The following is a 19170-nucleotide window of genomic DNA, read 5'->3' as shown; positions in this document are numbered from 1 at the left end:
CTAGATTCAACTAAAAACTCTACCAGAGTAGGTCTTTCACCTGGGATTTTGCTATCTTTCTCCCTGCCTATACTCTGATATAAAATCCCCAATAGGGAAGGCAGTCTACAGCCTGCAGTCCAAATGTTTTCTTGGTCTCTTCCTATTCAGTTACCTTTTCCTCTCTAGTTATTTGCTTCTAATACTTTGGTTCCTTTGCCAGTTTTTTCCAATAAATTCTAGTCCCCTCTAACCTATTCACTGTACCTCTAATTGTAGTCATCCCTATCAGCAAAACGTCCTTCCTCTAGTCTCTTGTAGCCTTAGATTTTAGAATACTTTCTGCAACATGGCTGCTGTTATCCATAAGGATACAAATCCAAAACCTCACTCTCCTTATTTCTTGAATTTCCCCCCTGCTTCATCATCATTCCTTTCCACTTTGAATTATGGTTTTCTGCTTGCTTATATGTGGGCCTGAACTGTGTAGCTCTAAAATATCCCTTCAGATCAGGTAAACTATGTTGTTCTATTGGAAGGATCAACTTATCCCACTGACCCTTGCCCTCTTCCCCTCAAAGATAAACTCCTTCAACTTTTTTTTTTATTGTTCACAACTTCTCCTCTGGTTGATATGTTCATAGGGTCACTGCTTGTATCTTGCTATTCATACTCAAAACAAGAGCATCCAGTTTCTCAGTTTTTGTATTATTTTCTGTTTAGTCTCTTCCCACATATCCTAACTGCCATAAAAGAATCCTTTTTAATGCATGCGCATAAATACTTAATTTTTATCATGTCTCCATAATATGGGTAATGCTGAACCAATTCATATGTAGATAAAAAAAAACAAAGGCTATAGTTGTAAACTTATCTTCCATAACGTTGTACCCCGAAATGACTTGAAACTGTCTCAAACGGTTTCACAATACTGAGATGTACTTTTCTGGTGTTATCGGTTATAAAATAATACTGACTGCAAACAAAGGCAAATTTTCTTGATTATCATACCAATTATATTCTTGAATTTCTGAGTCCCTTATTTTCTTTGTTGAAGACTAAATATAAAGCAAATAAAGGGGAAAAGAGGACACCAATGCCTGGTTCCTCTGTTCAGACAATCTGTCAGACAGGAACCCTCCCACTTTAATTTAATTTTTGCCTCGGAGTCCTCATATGCCCTTCAATTTAACTCTATTATTGTATAAGGGAATGGAAATGCTTCCATTGCCCTACACAAAATCCCAATTTACTCTTTTGAATGCTTTCTCTGCATCACAACACACTAACAACAGAGGTATTTTCTTACATTCTGCTTTCCTCTGGATCATCACTGTTCTATTGATGTTGTCAAATGTTTAATTTCTCTCCATAAAACCACACTGACCCATATTTATCAATTTTGGCAACACCTTTGCCATTCTTTTAGCTACTATTGACAAACACTTTACAATCATGGTTTAAAATTGAAATCAGCCTATATGAAGCTGGGTCTGATGGGTCTTTACCATCTTTATGTACTACAGCTACCATAACTTTCTTCCAGGAGGTGCTTCTCCTACTTTTAAAATAAGTTAAAGAAAACTTTACAGATCATTATCACTTTCTTCCCTCCTAGCTTCCAAACTTCCACAGGAATGCCATCTATTCCTGGAGACTTTTCTGCAGATTAATTATACATAATCCCATCTCCTCCTATCTTAATTGTTTTGTCTCATCTACGTCTAACCTTGGCCATAAATATTTCCATTTGTGATGTTTCCTGATTTCCACGTTTCACAGATTTATACAGAATTTCTTAAAATTTCCATAATATCTTTAATACCATATCTCTGTTCATTTTTCTTGTTGTAGGCTTCATACATTTGGCAACAACCCTTTCTACATTTTCTTGCATAAGTCATTGTGCTAAATGTTTTTGTGCTCTGGAGTAATCAGAAAACAATTGCTTAACAGCAATCTTTTTAAACTCGTGCATATTGTCCAGATATTCCCTTATTTTCTGTTTAGCACACTACAAATGCACCTCTTCTTGCTCTGTCCAAATCCTTTCTTCTGCAATATTTCATCCTTTGTCAGCCCCTCTATACAATTCATGGTAGCCTTTTAACCATATCTCTTTTTCTTTGTTTTTACTCCATTTGTAAACTCAACTTTTATTTCATCACACTCACCAGCTATAACGTCTATAGAAATTTCTGTCTTCCCTAACAACTCTTGAATAATTTCCACTGCCCATTCCTTAAATTCCTCCCTTTTTAACAGGAACGTGGGGGGAATGCCAGTGTTTCATTTTTACTTCATTAACCTGCATTTTTATCTTAATTATTGGCTCATGATCTAAAATAGTTATCCGATGTGTGCCAAATCTTTCAATTAAATGTACATATTCCTTTGAAAAATTATTTCCATCTAGTCAAGCTCAGTTATTGTACCTTGGCGAATAATATGCAAATACTATCAAAGTTCCTACTACTGAATTCATGTCTTCAATACCAAATACTTTCATAAATTTCTTCAGAAGTCTATGCCTTTCTTGTATCTTCCCTTCTAAGTCCCTCAGATACAACCTCACTTTTGCACATCAAGTTCCAGTCCCTACCTACAAGTAATATTCCCTGCTGAAAGCTAATTATTTCTACCCACATTTTCTTAATCTCCATAATAGTAGTATTAAGTAGCCCCTTACTAACCCAAATCTACCATTGTTATCTTTTTTTCCTCTTCTATCACTAATGGAGCTCCTTTAGCAATTATTGTAAATACTCTTCCTTTCTTTTGCCCTAGACATGCTGCTGAAAATCCACCCTGATCAAATTCATATGCTTACTTCTTTCCAGCTGTCTCTCCTATAGCATTGCTATTCTCACTCTGCTTTTAATATAATTCAATGCGTTTACCTTTCTATCTATACCTTTGAGGCCATTCACATTACAATATGGATAGTGTAGCTATTATTAGTAGTATTTATTTCCACCTATTAAATAGGACAGCTGTTTTAAAAGTCTATGTCCAACTTTTGTGTTACATGCATCCAATTTTTGTCAGGTTGATCTTTAACATTTTTGTCATCTGCATTTGATCCGTCACATTTTGCAAAACTTTTTGTTTTATGGAAAACCCTCAAACAAAAAATTAAGCACATCCCTTGAATCTAGTAACTTAAAACATACAAAACTATGAATGTCTTCGAATAATGAAATTCAACTCTCCTGACAGGAACAATTGTCTCAAATTAACAGCTACATTCAAAGACACTACCTAACCTAAAATTATGGTTATCTACGCTATAGCGCATGTTACAGCCTGTGCTCCTACTTACACAAACAAATAATCCAAAACTTCAAACAAAGCACAAACTGGTAACAAAACATAATAAAAACGTCCAAACTCAAATGATAAACACCAATTTAATGGCACAATGATAAACAAAAAACAGACAGTATGATCCAAAGACTGAGCGATTTCACCAAAACAAATGGCTTCATCAGAGTACAGTGGGATAAAAATTCACAATTTAAATAGCATAATCTACAAACTGACTAATCCACACAAAGTTAAGATGAAATGACATAATCAAGTACTAATTACAGGTGTTTAAAGGCACAAAAACAAATTAAAAAATGGATAATAAATAATAAAATAGCAATGTAAGAATATATTGTGCAACAGGTAATCAAAATCTTGTATACTTGGAAGAAATATTTTTAAGGTATGTTTTCTAAATGGCGGATCTGAAGTAGAATTGTGAGTTTTGGGTATCCCAAAAATCACTGGCATACAAGGATGTTCAACAGAGAGATACTTATATTCATGTTCATCAAGGGTCCCTTGAAATAATGCATCAAGCAAGAAAATATCAATTTTGGAATAAGCCCTGTTGATATCATTAGTACTAGCCCTATTATAGGTTAACTGGTCATTCAAAATCTCAGACATCCTAAACACACAGTCGTACCAAGACATGATGACCATACAACCCCCCCCCCCTATCAGGTTTCTTTAACCGCAAGTTGTGGTTGTTTGTTAGACTATACAATGCCCTTCTTTCTTCAATTGTCAAATTGTCATGCGTTTTCTTATTGTTGTTTAAAATCCTTCTTAGTTCATTCTCACATAACCATTCAAACAACAATATATCCACATTGTTAGGTGCTATATATTTCTTCCAAATATACAAGATTTTGATAATCTGTTGCACAATAGATTCATACATTGCTATTTTATTATTTACTATCCATTTTTTAATTTTTTGTGCCTTTAAACACCTGTAATAAGTACTTGATGTAATTTCATCTTAACTTTGTGTGGATTAGTCAGTTTGTAGGTTATGTTATTTAAATTGTGAATTTTTATCCCACTGTACTCTGATGAAGCCATTTGTTATGGTGAAAGCACTCAGTCTTTGGCACATACTGTCTTTTTTATTTATCATTGTGCCATTAAATTGGTGTTTATCATTTGAGTTTGAAAGTTTTTATTATTTTTTCCTACTTACACTAATTGCAGTCTGTTCTTCTCTTATCTTTATTGCACTCATAGATGTGAAAAGCAGCTTGTATGGTTTAAGAAAACATTGAGTTTAGCCTTAAGAAAAGGTGCACTGGCTATCTTTCAATAAAACTAAATTATACACTGTCCTAGTAAATGCAATTAAATATTTAGGTTCCAGGAAAGCTGCTCTTATTTACCTCCAATAATTTCAAACTTTTTTTTTCCATAAACACATTTTTGCAGCTCTATTTTTTCCCTGCATCATCCTACGGCCTGCTACTCTTGTACCTTTTAAGCTTGGGATGGTTAGGGAACCTAAGGCATCTGTGGGGGGGGGGGGGTCTTGTCATCACCTATCAATAATTTTTTTTTTTTTTTTTTTAACTTTTTAGACCTACCCATTTCCTCCTACGCAGTAGGCTATATGGCATGCCTGAGGGGTGAGCATACAATGTGGGCATATGTTGTTTCAGTTCACCTCTACAGCAGCTTAGCCATGTCCCTAGCCTTCACTTCTCTCTGGACTATGTTCCCTATATCAGCATTCCCAGCTCACATCAGAGATCACTAATGAGAAAACCAATGCAATCATCCACCCTTACGAGATGGGCATGCCCATTCCTCCCTGCTACTTCATCAGTAACCAGTGCTGCTAATCAAAACCTGGTCTGCTGGGTTGCAGTCAGGTCATAAACATTCTGGTGTTTGCAATAGTTAATGCTTTTCTTTTCTAACACAATTTTGTCAGGAACAGTTCTTTCTGTTGGCATGACTGCATTTTTACTGCTACTATAGATCTTGGCTTCTTTTTCTTGGTCAAGTTTGGAGCATACAGACAGTATGTTCTTTCAATTAACAACCCCTACTGTGGGGAACACCAGTTCTATTGCTTATTTGAACTTTCATAAAATTAACAGAGTATTCTCCCAGTTCCTCTGATACAGTAGAAAAATCTCAGTTTTTAGCCTGTTCTGTCACCTATTTTTTGAAACAGTTCTTCTTGAAGCCTCATCTTCAGCCACTTTTTCCATTATTTCAGCTACTGATTTATGCAGTTTTATCAGCTCATCTGAATAGCTACTTAAAGTTTCTTCTATTACCTCCAACCTTTTGTCATATAACTTTATATAATACTCCAATTTCTCATGTATTTAAAACACAGTTGAATGCATTTGATTCATTTTCCCCTAAATTATTTAAATACATAGCTTGTATCAAAGATGAAACCTGAACTACGTTTTGCTGACCAGATATAAGCCCCTTCCCCATTACAGTTTTTTTTTTTCTTTTCAGGTTGATTTCCTATTCAGATTTATTGTTTGCTAGCATACAGGCAACTACAGTGACCAGTCTGTAACAGAATTTTAAAAGAACTGGCAGCTTCCACCAGCTCCTTTACTTATCTTTTCCTTTTCCCAGTGAAAGAGTTCTAATCAATCTGCTCTTCAGATTACAGCCTTCTTGGCAACCTCACAAAAACACTTACCCATTTACTGTGTTAATAAAGTAGCTAACAGTGTGTGAAGTGACTTGGTTTCTTTGTGGACTATCTTTTCATTTTCTGCAAATTAATCTTTTCCATCTACTGGCTCAATTTTCATGTATTCTTGACAACATTTCTTTTTTTTTTTTCTTTAAGAGCTGATTTTTGAGAATAAGCACAAAATACATTATGCACCTCCGAGCCACAAAACGAGTCACTTAACCAATTTATAACAGATGACTAGACATCAAAATATTAAGAGTATGTTAACCTATAAATGATGAGTATAATGGGCTCCATTTAATATATATAATTATTAAACACACACACACACACACCACTTGTCGAAATAGTGCCATTTTTCTCATTAAAAACCTCAATGATATAAACCAAGCATTAAAATAAACATTTCAAAGAACATATCTCAGTCACTAACAGGTAATAGTATCACCAAAAATTACTTATCATTTTAAGAGAAAAGTAGCCAACACTAGAATTTGGCTTACTTATAACACCTTGAAGCTAGTGTCCAAACACCTTGCTTTCTAACTAAGCAGTGATTACTTCCTATCCTACTACACTTGCCTTTCAAATTCTGCTTTACTTTATTAACCTCTCTCTTTTAGACACCCCATCAGTCTGTTGCATCAACCCAAAGTAGTTTTAGACACCACTTTACATGAAAGGTAGCCAACATCAACATCCATGTCAAAGGTCACTGTTTTTGCCTCCTCCTGCCTTTCATTCATCTTATACAACTTCCTCCCTCCTCCTTTTCTTCTCTCCTTTATAAAAAAAGGTCCCTCAGTTATAGAGGAAAGCCAGCATCAAAAGCAGCAACTGAGCAGAGGCCAGAGTGACGGCTATGATATGTGGCTAGCAGGTGAGGTTGGTAGCATTGTGCCTTAGGTGAACATGTACAAAAGGGAGCAGGTTACTGTGCCACCCATTAAATGCTATCAGTTGAGGAGGTGAAAGTCATCCAGTTCTCCCCAAATACCCTGTGACTGTCCAAATAATTCCTCACAAGCAGTCAGGAAACAAACGAGAGGAGAGGAGAATGCAAAAAGAAGTGAGAGTTGTATAACCCTGGAGGATGGAAGAAGCTTATGGCATGGAAGAAAATCAGGAGTGAGAAGGGCCATTGATATGCAACTCCCTTGCAAAACTAATTTTTTATGTCTGCTCAGTGAAATATACTATGAAAAATGACAATAATGACTGACTGAGTGAGGGTATGGCCTTATGACAGGACCGACTAACACAGGAATGCCTATAGAACTGCCTGCCCTCAAAACCAACAACCAAATCCTCACTGATGTTGAGCTGTTATATGCAGCACTTTTCTGCCTGTGTCTGACCTGGAAGTAATATCTTATAGGTATAATATAGGAAGAACTCAGCGTCAAATTTTGCATAAAATTGTCTCTTTTTCACTGCAAATAGAGCCAAGCATATCACAGACTGTTAGTTCTCAGCACCATGTTAGAATTCAGTATACAAAGTGAACATGAGGTTGTTATAGGTCCTGACCAGTGAGGACTACTTGAACTCTAATTCCAAATGGCCCTGTGTCACGTGAACAAATCTTAACAATGGTATGCTACACCAGGAAATCCTATTTTTGAAAATTTTATCTGATAGTGCTAAAAGATTATTTCATGGAGTTGTTAGTTAATGATAACATACAAGTATATTGCAACTGATACACACACACACACACACACACACACACACACACATACATATATGCAGATTCTAATGCTCTAATGGCCGAATTTTACTCACTTAACCTAACTATAATGCAAAGACATGACCAACAGCAATACAGAGATTGGCATGGAATAATACAACAGGTTGTCATGTTTGGGTGAGATTATACTCACGTTTTATCATACATGGAATACTTTAGTCTCCTTTTCTATTATACTTCCTTTCAGCTATCTTTTCAATTATTTCATAACTTTCAAAGCCAAGCATTGCTAAATTCCAGAGTAACACCACACAAGCACAGTATACTGTCATTTTATTATGGTCCTCATTTCCTTTCAGGTTATATGCTGCAGTTGTTTTACCCTTCATAATTTTGTATGTTGTTGTTGTGCTTTAGAGAAGAGTATTACTCTGTATTCTACTAAGTCGTGTTATTTTTTTATTTATGTTTTGTAACAGCACTGCAATTCTTTTTATACACTGAGATACTGAAGTGTAGAATGTTTACTTCTCCATAACATTCAGTAGCACAAATACACATCTGTGTGAAGGCATACAGCTATAGATCTGTGTATGTACGTACATATATACAGTGGATATAAAAAGTTTACACACCCCTGTTAAAATGCCAGGTTTTTGTCATATAAAGAAATGAGACCACAATAAATCATTTCAATCTGTTATGGGAAAAAATAAAAAATGTACAATAAGTGGGATGCACAAGTGTGCACACCCTTAAACCAATTCTTTTTTGAAGCACCTTTTGATTTAATTACAGCATTCAGTATTCTTGGGTAGGAGTTTGTCAGCATGGCACATCTTGACTGGGCAAAATTTGCCTACTCTTCCTTGCAAAAGTGCTCCAAATCTGTCAGATTGCGAGGGCATCTCTTGTGCACAGCCCTCTTCCTGTCACCCCACAGATTTTCTATTGGATTTGGGTCTGGGCTCTGGCTGGGCCATTCCAAAACTTTAATTTTCTTCTGGTGAAGCCATTCTTTTGTTGATTTGGATGTATGCTTGGGGTCATTGTCGTGTTGAAAGGTGAAATTGCTCTTCATTTTCAGCTTTCTAGCAGACAACTGAAGGTTTTGGGCAAAAAGTGACTGGTATTTGGAACTGTTCATAATTCCCTCCACCTTGACTAAAGGCCCCAGTTCAAGCTGAAGAAAAGCAACCCCAAAGCATGATACTGCCACCACCATGCGTCACTGTGGGGATGGTGTTCTTTTGGTGATGTGAAATGTTATTTTTGCGCCAAATGTACCTATTGGAATTATGGCCAAAAAGTTCATCCTTGGTCTCATCAGACCATAACACATTTTCCCACATGCTTTTGGGAAACTTGCATTGTTTTGCAAATTTTGGCCAGGTCTGGATGTTCTTCTGTGTAAGAAAAGGATTCCATCTTGCAACCCTAACTCCATAGTCCAGACATATGGAGAATAAGAGCGATTGTTGTCACATGTAGTACACAACCAGTACTTGCCAGAAATTCTTGCAGCTCTTTCAATGTTGCTGCAGGTCTCTTGGCAGCCTCCTTGACCAGTTTTTGTGTTTTCATCAGTTTTGGAGGGACATCCAGTTCTTTGCAATGTCACTGCTGTCCCATATTTTCTCCAATTTTTGATGACCATCTTCACTATGTTCCATGGTATATCCAATGCTGTGGAAATTATTTTGTACCCTTCTCCTGACTGATACCTTTCAACAATGAGATTCCTTTGATGCTTTGCAAGTTCTCTGCGAACCATGGCTTTTGCTGCAGCAGACAACTGAGTACATGTCAGGAAAATCCTACTAGGACAGCTGGACTTTATTAGGGGTTAATCAGCGCCTCTTTAATTGATGGCAGGTGTGCACCCAAGAAGACTGAATGCTGTAATTAAATTAAAAGGTGCTTCAACAAAGTATTAGTTTAAGGGTGTGCACACTTATGCAACCAGCTTATTGTATGCTTTTTTTTTTCCCCTAACAGATTTGTTTGTTTTTCATAGGTTCATAGGTTCATACTAGGCTATCTGCCCAAGGGCATTTATAAGCCCTAGCAGTAGTTTGGCTTTCCCCTTTAGCCCCTTGGTGAATAAATAAAATATCATTTTTCTGTGCCTCTGTCACAGCAGTGACACTGAAGTAATCCTCCCCTATATATCTATTCATCCCATCCATGATTTGATCTGCCAAGGAAAGAACAAGGCCAGCCTCTCATGCTGCCTCACTTTTTTTTTTTTTTCCAGCAGGGGGTCTGGTCTGATGAATCTCTCCCCCTCCACGTTGTCGTTATTTATGTTGTAGTTTTATGGTCCTTTCCCTTGTGGTTCTGAGTGGATCTTTTTTTTTGATTTTTGGCCTATTCATGGAGGTGATTCTCACTTTTTTATGTCAGGCCTTATATGTCCTTGAGAGCAAGCCTCTGAGCACCCGATAGAGCTGCAATTGAGAGCTGAATTCTTTCTTAGACATTTTTTTGAGACTTTGATTTTTTTTAGGTTTCTTTTTTGGGCCTTTCAAGGCCTTTCAAGCAGGCAAATTACACACAAGCAGGGTTCAGGTCAGATACATAGGGGCATTGCATTGTACGATAGTAGGAGGAAACTTTCACCTCCCTTGATCTAGATGAATCCCTTCATGCCTAACTGTGGGCTCCCCTGGTGGGGCTTATAAACATGTTAGTCAACTGAGTGTCGTCAACTTCTGTCAGGCTACTGTCAACGTCTCCCTTGTTCCTGATGACTTTTTCTTTGGTGTGTCATTATTGAATTGTACAGGTTATAGGTCACATTAAAAGTGGGAAAAAGTTTTGAAATGATTTACTGTGGTCTCATTTTTTTTATATCACAAAAACCTGGCATTTTAACAGGGGTGTGTAAACTTTATCCACTGAACTATAAGTGCATTAATAAAGACAGACAGGCATACAAAACACGCGAGCATACACATTTCATTATAATTGTCTTTCGGCTTTTCCGGGGTCACCACAGCAGACCTCCGGTCCGCTAAGGATTGGCAGTGGATTTTTTATAGTGCTGAGTTGCCAGCCTGACGCCCAACCTTCAAAGAAGGCATGCCCATTCACACACGTGCCTACGTGCATGTCTTTAAACGTCACTCGACCGCAGGGAGGACATGCAGACTCCACACAGAAGGTGCTCCAGCCGAGAAACAAACAGGAGAACCTCTTGCTGTGAGGCGACAACGCTAACTGCAGCGCCACTGCAGCCTTGAGCTTACACATTTCAGTACTTATTTAAAAAATCACAACAGTGGGCTGCAAGTGAAAATCTGATGCAACTGGCATTTCAATAAATCTAACTCTAATTATCGCAATAGTTTCTGTAAACAGTTAATGTTATGCAAATAAGATTAATCTGAACAGACAGGAGATGTTTATCTTTGTATGCTTTGGGTACAACTGTATATTTAATTAAAGTACACACAAAAGAGTGAGCCAAAACTGTACTTAACATTATTTTGTTTAAAGAAAGAGGAAAATAACTTTTTTATGTAAAGTACTCACCATACAGGGTTACTTAAGCTGTAGCAACACTGACATAGTAAGCAAGCAGTTCTACTTTCACTTTTCTGACAAGTTAACTACAAGTCAGTTACTGTAAATAATGTAGTCAGGTAACACAAAGCAATTTAGTTAATTCATTTTTTTTTACATAGCTGAACCACTGCTACTGAATACTGCTTAGAGAAAGAACTGCAAATGCTGTCTTGTTTACATTTATTAACTAAGCAGCACTGTTTTTTTCTGACATACCCTTTTGTACTTTGAGTAAGGAATCTAGTCAGGATACAAAAAACGTTATCACCAAGTAAATGAAATCATGATTTATGACTTCACTATCAAGTAATAATCTTCAGCTTTTCAATATTAACTTAGCCAGAAGCAGGAAACAAATCCATAAAGCCTTAGTTTAATGGTTTGATGGATGATTCAAGGTACAGATCACTATAGATAATCTGGCAGTTTTATTTGTTACATTAGTGATTCTGCATTAATTTTTTTTTTTTTGCTTCCTCCCCAGGACCTTGCTCCCCAACCTTCAAATGGCTAGTTTATTTTCAAAGGCACAGGAGCCAGATACTACTAGGCTAAGCAAAAGCCCTATGGTCCATTTATTCCTGCCCAGGAATCCATATCAGCTCTTCTCTCCCCATTGAGAGCTGGATTGTAGCTAGTGGGTCAGAATAATGTTCCTGGTGGGAGGGTTGGTCTATACTTTCCTCCTGGGAGCACTTGCCTCCACAGTGGTTGCTCCAAGTTTGCAAACACTGCCTCCTGAGGGCAGTGGCTGCACAGTTTGTCAATGCACTATGGTAGCATGAGCTTAGCTGGCTCAGAACTCCATTACTATCACCTGTGTGAAGAGCTAGAGATAACTCCCCCAAATGGGCAAGCATGCAACAGCCATTTGCTTCCATCTTCTAACAGGCACTAGAGCCACTAATAGAAGCTGGATGCCTACTGTATACTCAGGGCTTTATCCTTCCATGCCAAGGAGCCTGGCCCTGTACCCCTTTTTTGGGTGGCCTCAGTTAACCACGTACAGAGAAGGAAGCCACACACACAAGGATACAGGAATGTTCTGAATGTTTTAAAATAAGAAAACAAGAGCAATATAAAACCTTAAAGAAAGTATTGATTTAGCAGCTGCACACAGAGGTTCACATTACCTTTTCTAATAACAAAACCCGATTATAAATCCAGTGGATCACACATTCTTACCAACATCTAGAATTAGTCAGCACTGATGAATATCAATAAAAATTAATGTGAGTTGCATATCACTTACTTGATCTAGACTTTGGTTCTAAATCTAGGACTGTAAGAAGGGAGCTGTCATCTGAGTGGATATCCCCCAGGCTGAGAACTGAAGCGGAGTCTTCATTTTCTGGAAGGAACTGTGGTGGGTCTCTTGTCTTGTGCTTCTTTACTTTGCCTGGAAAACAGATTTGATTTTGAATAGATCTATATTTTCAAAGTACAGAATTTTTGTCATTTTGCTTATCTAAGTTAAACTCAACTTACAGTTTTAGCTTAAGCACTTTCCTAACAGAAATGCACACTGGTGATATAGGGTTTAGAAGTGGGCATGGAGGCTTTAATCAGACAGCCCTGGGCATGGGAAAATGGGGTTTAGCAGACAGACTGTTCTTCATGGCTAGTTTACAACCAAAATCTACAGTTCAATACAAGAATAATAAAGACAGTAAACTACAAAAAGTACTGAAGTTGACACAAATATGTTTTACTCACTTTCAACTGTTTATGCGACCAAGAGGAGTCAATAAGTAGCTGAGGTATACATACATACTCATACATACAAAATGTGGAGGCAAAACATACCACAAAAGCAGCTCTGGAAATTATTAACTGTATTTGTTTATGATAGAGTATGTTGGCTTGCAGTTCACTAGCCAATAACTGCAGCCCTGGACAACTTGCATCTGTGGTATTCTACCTCATAAGAGTAAAACTGGTACATTACTATCATCCATATCACTGCACAGACACTAGCTTTGCACATGGGCATTAACTCGATTTTTAAAGAATGTGTGGCGTTGGGGATAAATCAAAGAAATGTACTCATAACTATGCATCTCTGTTGTCCATTTTCATTTTTCCTCAACTGATGGATCTCTGATCTGACCTTGGATCCAGCTTAGCCACAATTACTAGACTCAAAGATCCAACTTTAGAGTTCCTCTCTCTACCCATAATGCCTTGGTCACTCTGCAATAACTCAGATCGAGTTTGCTGCCCGATAATCAATAGAAAGAACTAACCTCAGGCTAAGATAAAAGGAAGACTAGCAGAAAAGACTGGGGCTCAAACCTGGAACAAAGGTTCCAGAACAACAGTAAGGTCACGTCCAAGAGTTAAAGGGAAGGAGGGCACGCTGGAAGAGGTTCCTTAACAACCATAAAGGTCACTCCATGAGTTGAAGGGGAAAGGAGGGTAGAAGGTTGAGGAAGATGAAAATGGACAACAGGTACAAAATCATGGTAAGTACATAACTTTAATATTTGATGCTGTCCTTTTCATTCATTCCTCAACTGATGGGACACAGTCTTCAGCTACGTGAACCTTGGGTGGCCCTCATGGAAGGATATTCCAGAGTACTGTATGACCAAAGGCAGCTCTGCTTCTAGATGTGAAATCCAATTGGTAATGATTAATAAAAGTATGAGCACTGGACCAAGTAGATGCAGCACAAATGTCATCAACAGAAGTCCTACACCAGAAAGTGGATGATGTAGCCATTGATCTAGTGGCGTGTGCTTTAGGAGGTCTGGGTAAAGACAAATCTTGTTGACTGTAAATAAAGGATATGTTGTCTGTCAGCCATCTGGCTAAGGTAACTTTAGAAACTGGTTTACCCAGTTTGTTGGGGTAGAATGAAACAAATTGAGCTGTCTTTCTGAAATCTTTTGTTGTATGGAGATAATGGCCAAGTTGTCTATGTACACCGAAGAGATGAATAATGTATTCACCTTTGTTGAGAATTGGGGAGAGAAAACAGGCAAATTAATGGCATGATTAATGCTTGCTTCCAAAGTTACGTTGGGCAAGAAAGATAGATTGGTATGCAAGGTAACTCTACCTTTGAGGAACATCAAATATGAGGATTTAGAAAAGACAGCCTGGATCTCGAATACTTATCTGACAGATATAATGCCCATGAGAAAAGCAGTTTTTCAAGGTAAAAATGTTAAGCCAGATCTAGTTGATGTTTTAAAGGGACTCAATCAAACCCTGAATCACAAATGTTGAATCCCAGGATGGTGTAGGGTCCTTCACTGGGGGCAAAAGCAAAAAGGTACCTTTAAGGAAAGCCTTATACAACTTTGATGAAGCTAATGAGGAAGCATTTTCACCTGAAAGAAAATTGATATTGCTGCCAAATGCACTTTGATAATAGAGAAACTATCCCCTTCTTGAAAAACAGATGCTAAAAGCTCCATAGCAGCCAAAACAGGGGGCCATTGAAGGGATCCAACTCCCTCTGCAAAGCCCAAACAGAGAATTTCTTCCATTTGCTTTTGTAGATTTTCCTGGTAGAGCCTTCTGGGATAACAGTAAAATTTGTTGAACCCAGTAGAAAAGCCTGGGCTGTCTAACCATCAGTGGAACTGGAGACACCATGTGGTCAACTTGTGGTCTGCAATGTCTGGGTGATCCACCCCCATGGGATGAGAGACAAGGTTGGTACTGGGGTCCAGTATCCAGGGTGGATATCAAAGTTGAGACCAAAGGAAAGGAATCCACACTTGTCAAGGCCAAAAGGAGGCAATAAGGATAAATGTGCTCTTCAACAGAAGTGCCTTCTGTAAGAATTTGAGAATTAGAGGTATCTGGGGGTAAGCGTAAAGGAGATGAGAGGGCCAAATGTGGACAAGAACATCTCTTGGTGACTCTCCCAGAGGAGGGTGAGTCAGGGCAAAGAAACTGCTGCATTTGCAATTGTGGGGAGATGGCAAACAGATCACAGCAAGGTAGACCCCCATCAGCAGAAAATCCCCCTGTCACTAATCGCTTGGCAGACCACTCATGAGGCATCACACTGGACCTGCTAAGTTTGTCCACTAGCACACTATTTTTCCTGGGATGTGCATTGCCATAAGAAAGCTGTTGGAGGAGATTGCCCATTACCACACTCTCATTGCCTCTCATCAAAAAGGTAAGATTAGGTTCCCCTACCTATTTTTGTTGATGTACCAAACCACAGGCATGTTGTTGGTTTGAATCTCAATTGTCCCATGAGGAAGGTTGTCCTAGAAGGCCTGCAATGTTAGGAGGACCACTCTCATCTCTAGGATATAACTGATATGTGAACTGGTCTGTTCTGGGGACCACATGCCTTTGACAGTCTTTCCCAATAAATGCCCTCAATCCCAGTTGGGAGTTGTCCATGGTTACCATTGCTACTGGGGAGGTGGGGTGGAAAGAGAAGAGGGCAGCCTTGAGAAACTTTGTCAGACTGAATCCACCAACGCATGTGGTCTTTGCATACTTGTTTAAGTTTGACTGGTGAAGACAAGATGGTGAAGAATTGACTACTGAACAGCTAAAGTCCATTGAAGAATAAAAAAGCAGGCCATAGCAGCCAAGGATATGGCTGCTGTTACTGATCCTAAAGTCTGAAGAATCTCTCTGGTTAGAGGAGAAGGGTGTGAAATAACTTATTCCACTTACACCTGAAGGACTGTAGTCTGCTTGGTTTGGTAGAAGGGAGGCTATCTGACAGACTGTGCCCAAATGCACACCTATGAGCTCCAGGCTCTGAAAGGGTTGAAAATGTGACTTGCAGAGGTTGACTGAGATGCTTACAGATTGACATAACTGGAGCAAGTAACGTCTGGTTGGGACAGTAAGGAGCCAGTCATCTAAGTATGGAAACACTATATCCTAGCGGTCTCAAGTGAGCTGCTACTATTCACCATACCTTTGGTAAACCCTCTGGAAGGCTGTGGTAACACCAAAGGGTAGGGCTCTAAACTGATAATGACTGGCCCCCAGCCAGAAGCGTAGTATCTTTGAGAGCATCTGATCACCTTGGTATGATAGTATGTAACCTGAAGATCAATGAAGCACATGAAATCATCTTTTCGCAGAAATAGCAGAATGGACTGAACTGCGACTATTCAGAACTTTTAATTTTTTACATTTTGATTCAGTTTGCGAGGTCCAGAATTGGTATCAGGTCCCGTTTTCTTTGGCACTAAAAAGAATTTTGAATAGGTTTCAAATCCTTTCTGGCCTGGTGGGACCTCCTGGATTACTCTGTCTAGCAGTTTTTGAATTTCTGCACCTGTTGCCTCCCTCTGACTGGGTAGAATGTCAGGAAGCTTTCTTCTTCTGTTTGGGGGAATTTGTGAAAATGGTATGAAATAGCATCTCGATATGATTCTCAGCACCCAAGTATCTTTTGTGACTGATGGCCAGGTGTCTGGGTGCAGAGAACCCCCCCCCCCAACTGCCTCCAGAGATGGGCAGTAAGGCAAACTTTCAGGAGCATTGGAAGGGTTTATCTGAGAATGAATCTCAAAAACCCTGATTTTATGAGCCTCCTCTTCTATGAGGATGGCATCTTCCATTAAAACTCCTTCCCAATGTCTCTGGGGGAGGTATCTCCTTCTGACTCTTGGAAAGGATCCTGGGACTTAAAGAACCTCATTTTCCTTCCCCCTTGATGATTCATAGAAAAGGGTCTCTGAAGGGTGGAAAAACATATGCATATGGCAGACAAGATCTTTCCATCCTGCTCACTCTGAGAAAGTGTTTCTTTAACAGTGGTGCCAAACAAAGATGATCCATCAAAAGGAACACTGATGGATAAAGACTTGAAGGGCTTTGTAAAGTTGCACAAGCACATCCAGGCATGCCGTCGCCTCATGGCTATGCCTGAACCCACTGCCAGTGAGGTATCCTCAAGCAGCATGGGAAATTAAACTCATTGCAGCATTACAGATGAACAGAAGAGTGTCCAGTTGTGAAGAAAGCTTTGTGTGGTCCTCCACAGACACGGACTCAGAAAGGGATTTGGAAAGCTCTTCATTCAAATTCCTTTGCAGCTTGGTGAAAAGGCAAAGGTCGCTGAGGCATAAATGAGTGTCCCAAATTTGTCCATTGCCCTAGATGCTCTGTTAGGGGGATGGGCAAAGGAGCTCTGTCAGCTCTTTCTTAGTGCTCGCCACCACAACCATGGCAGTAATGGGAACCTCCCCTTGCTCCAGTTGGACCTGTCCGTCGCAGGGGCAAGGAACTTAACAGAATGGCAGGGGATGGGTTCTATAGTATCCTGCTTATTCCATGCCCATCCAGAGACTAGATCTACAAGCTCATCAGCTGTGGGAGTCTCCCAATACATACACAGGCTGGACCCAAAAGCTTACCAGAATACTGACTCCTCCTGGGAAGGGGAATCAAAGGACCGCCACCTTTCTGCCTGAGGATTTCTAAGATGTCTCTAAAGGGGACATCATATGGTGGAGTCCTTAGGGACCCCCTTCATCAAAGTCAGGGTCTTTGGTGATTGACTCCTTGAGGGGAGTCTATGTGCCTTCTCTTGCAGGGAACCTTCACAGTGGGATGGTTTGGAGAGGTGTTCAAAGGGAAGGGAAGTCCTCGAAGAGGACTGCCTGGATACTTGATAGGGCCAGTTGTCCCTGTATGATAGGTATGTGAGGATCAAAGTTCACACGTGCTGATGGCAGGGCTGTAGGATCCAAAGAAGAAAGAGTAGTCATGTCTCAGATTACAGAATACTCTCTTCACTATCTTAAAGGCAGACAAACTGGGAGAAGCCGTAGCTGGCCGCACTGGCACAGAAGCCCAAGATGCTACCCAGCCCTGACCTTCCCCAGATCCCTTCCTCACAGGGGGAGTCAATCAGATTTGTCCAGTGCTAAAGGCTCAGGTGCATGGATACCTCGAACAACTTCTAAGTCGAACCAAGCTCTCTGGACTTAGCACGGACAAATCAGCTCTGAGACTTGTCTTGGTCCAAGATAACTGGTGCTGAATAAGCCAGGAATGCAGCTGGAGTCAAAGACCTAGCAGTCTTCAGAAACAATGCTGATACTCTCACATTCTCTGATCAGAAGGCTCCAAAATCACCAGTCAGATAAGAGAAGGAGAAATTACAGTCAGGGAAACAGAAGGGAGGCCGCAAGACCCAATGAGAGATGGAGACGGGATAACCCCCATCTGAATCTGAGCTTTGAGGACTCATCATCCTAGCCACTTTGGCTTCAGAAAGGCTCCTGGAGGACCTGATGGAAGTAGTAGTGGAGTGGGGCCAAGACTCCTCCCTTTGGGGTCTCTTGTAGGAAGGGAATGGAGTCGAGGAGAGGCTCCAGAAAGAACCCCGGGCAACAGGTCCTTGAAGACAGACTTAGTAAGTGTCGGATCTGATGGTGATGGATTCAACTGTTTACATTTCAGATCCAAGGGTGCTGGATCTGAAATGTAAACAGTTGAGATCTGACGGTGTCAGATCCGACTTTTTTGTACTTTGGCAGGAGGCTCTGAAGTTAAAGCCGACTTAGGAGAGCAGGTGGGAGACTGTTCCCTTGATTCATTTGCCTCTGAAAAGGCCTTAAGTGTTTTTGTGGGGGTTTAAGACACTGAAAGATAAGAAGAGGATGGCAACGAACCCTTTAGGACCAGTTTGTTATGTCAGCCACTAAGGCACATAGACTTGAGGCCAGCACAAATTGAACATTCAGTATTTAAGTGGAACACACCCAGACAATAAATGCACTCCCTGTGAGCATCAGAATTAGGGATCTTAAGCACATGGGAAGCAGATTTCTTAAACTCAGTAGGTTTGTCAGCCATAGCAACAAAAAGTTAATGGGCTGACAGAGAGAAAAATAATTAAGCTAGCTCTCCCTCTATATAGAGGAAAGGAATTACCCTCTGAAGGTTAGAAAGAAGCAGACAAAGGAAGGAAAGTACCAACAATGGTACTGAGAACTACTGAAGG

General features: G+C 39.6%; 1 protein-coding gene across 1 annotated transcript in view; it reads right to left on the bottom strand.

Annotated features, from left to right (window-relative positions):
* The window catches only part of LOC122813542 (synaptonemal complex protein 1-like), a gene marked incomplete in the record, with an annotated part of 863486 nt that overhangs the window by 174929 nt on the left and 669387 nt on the right, over nt 1-19170 (bottom strand). The window contains 1 exon segment of the mRNA XM_044085917.1: nt 12472-12618. Within this exon segment, the coding sequence (XP_043941852.1) occupies nt 12472-12618 (147 nt within the window).

This window comes from Protopterus annectens, chromosome 10.part0, assembly GCF_019279795.1.
Source record: "Protopterus annectens isolate FY-2018-M chromosome 10.part0, PAN1.0, whole genome shotgun sequence".
Classification (NCBI taxonomy): domain Eukaryota; kingdom Metazoa; phylum Chordata; order Ceratodontiformes; family Protopteridae; genus Protopterus; species Protopterus annectens.
The sequence above is the reverse complement of the archived record's forward strand: the minus strand, read 5'-3'. Positions and strand labels throughout refer to the sequence as shown.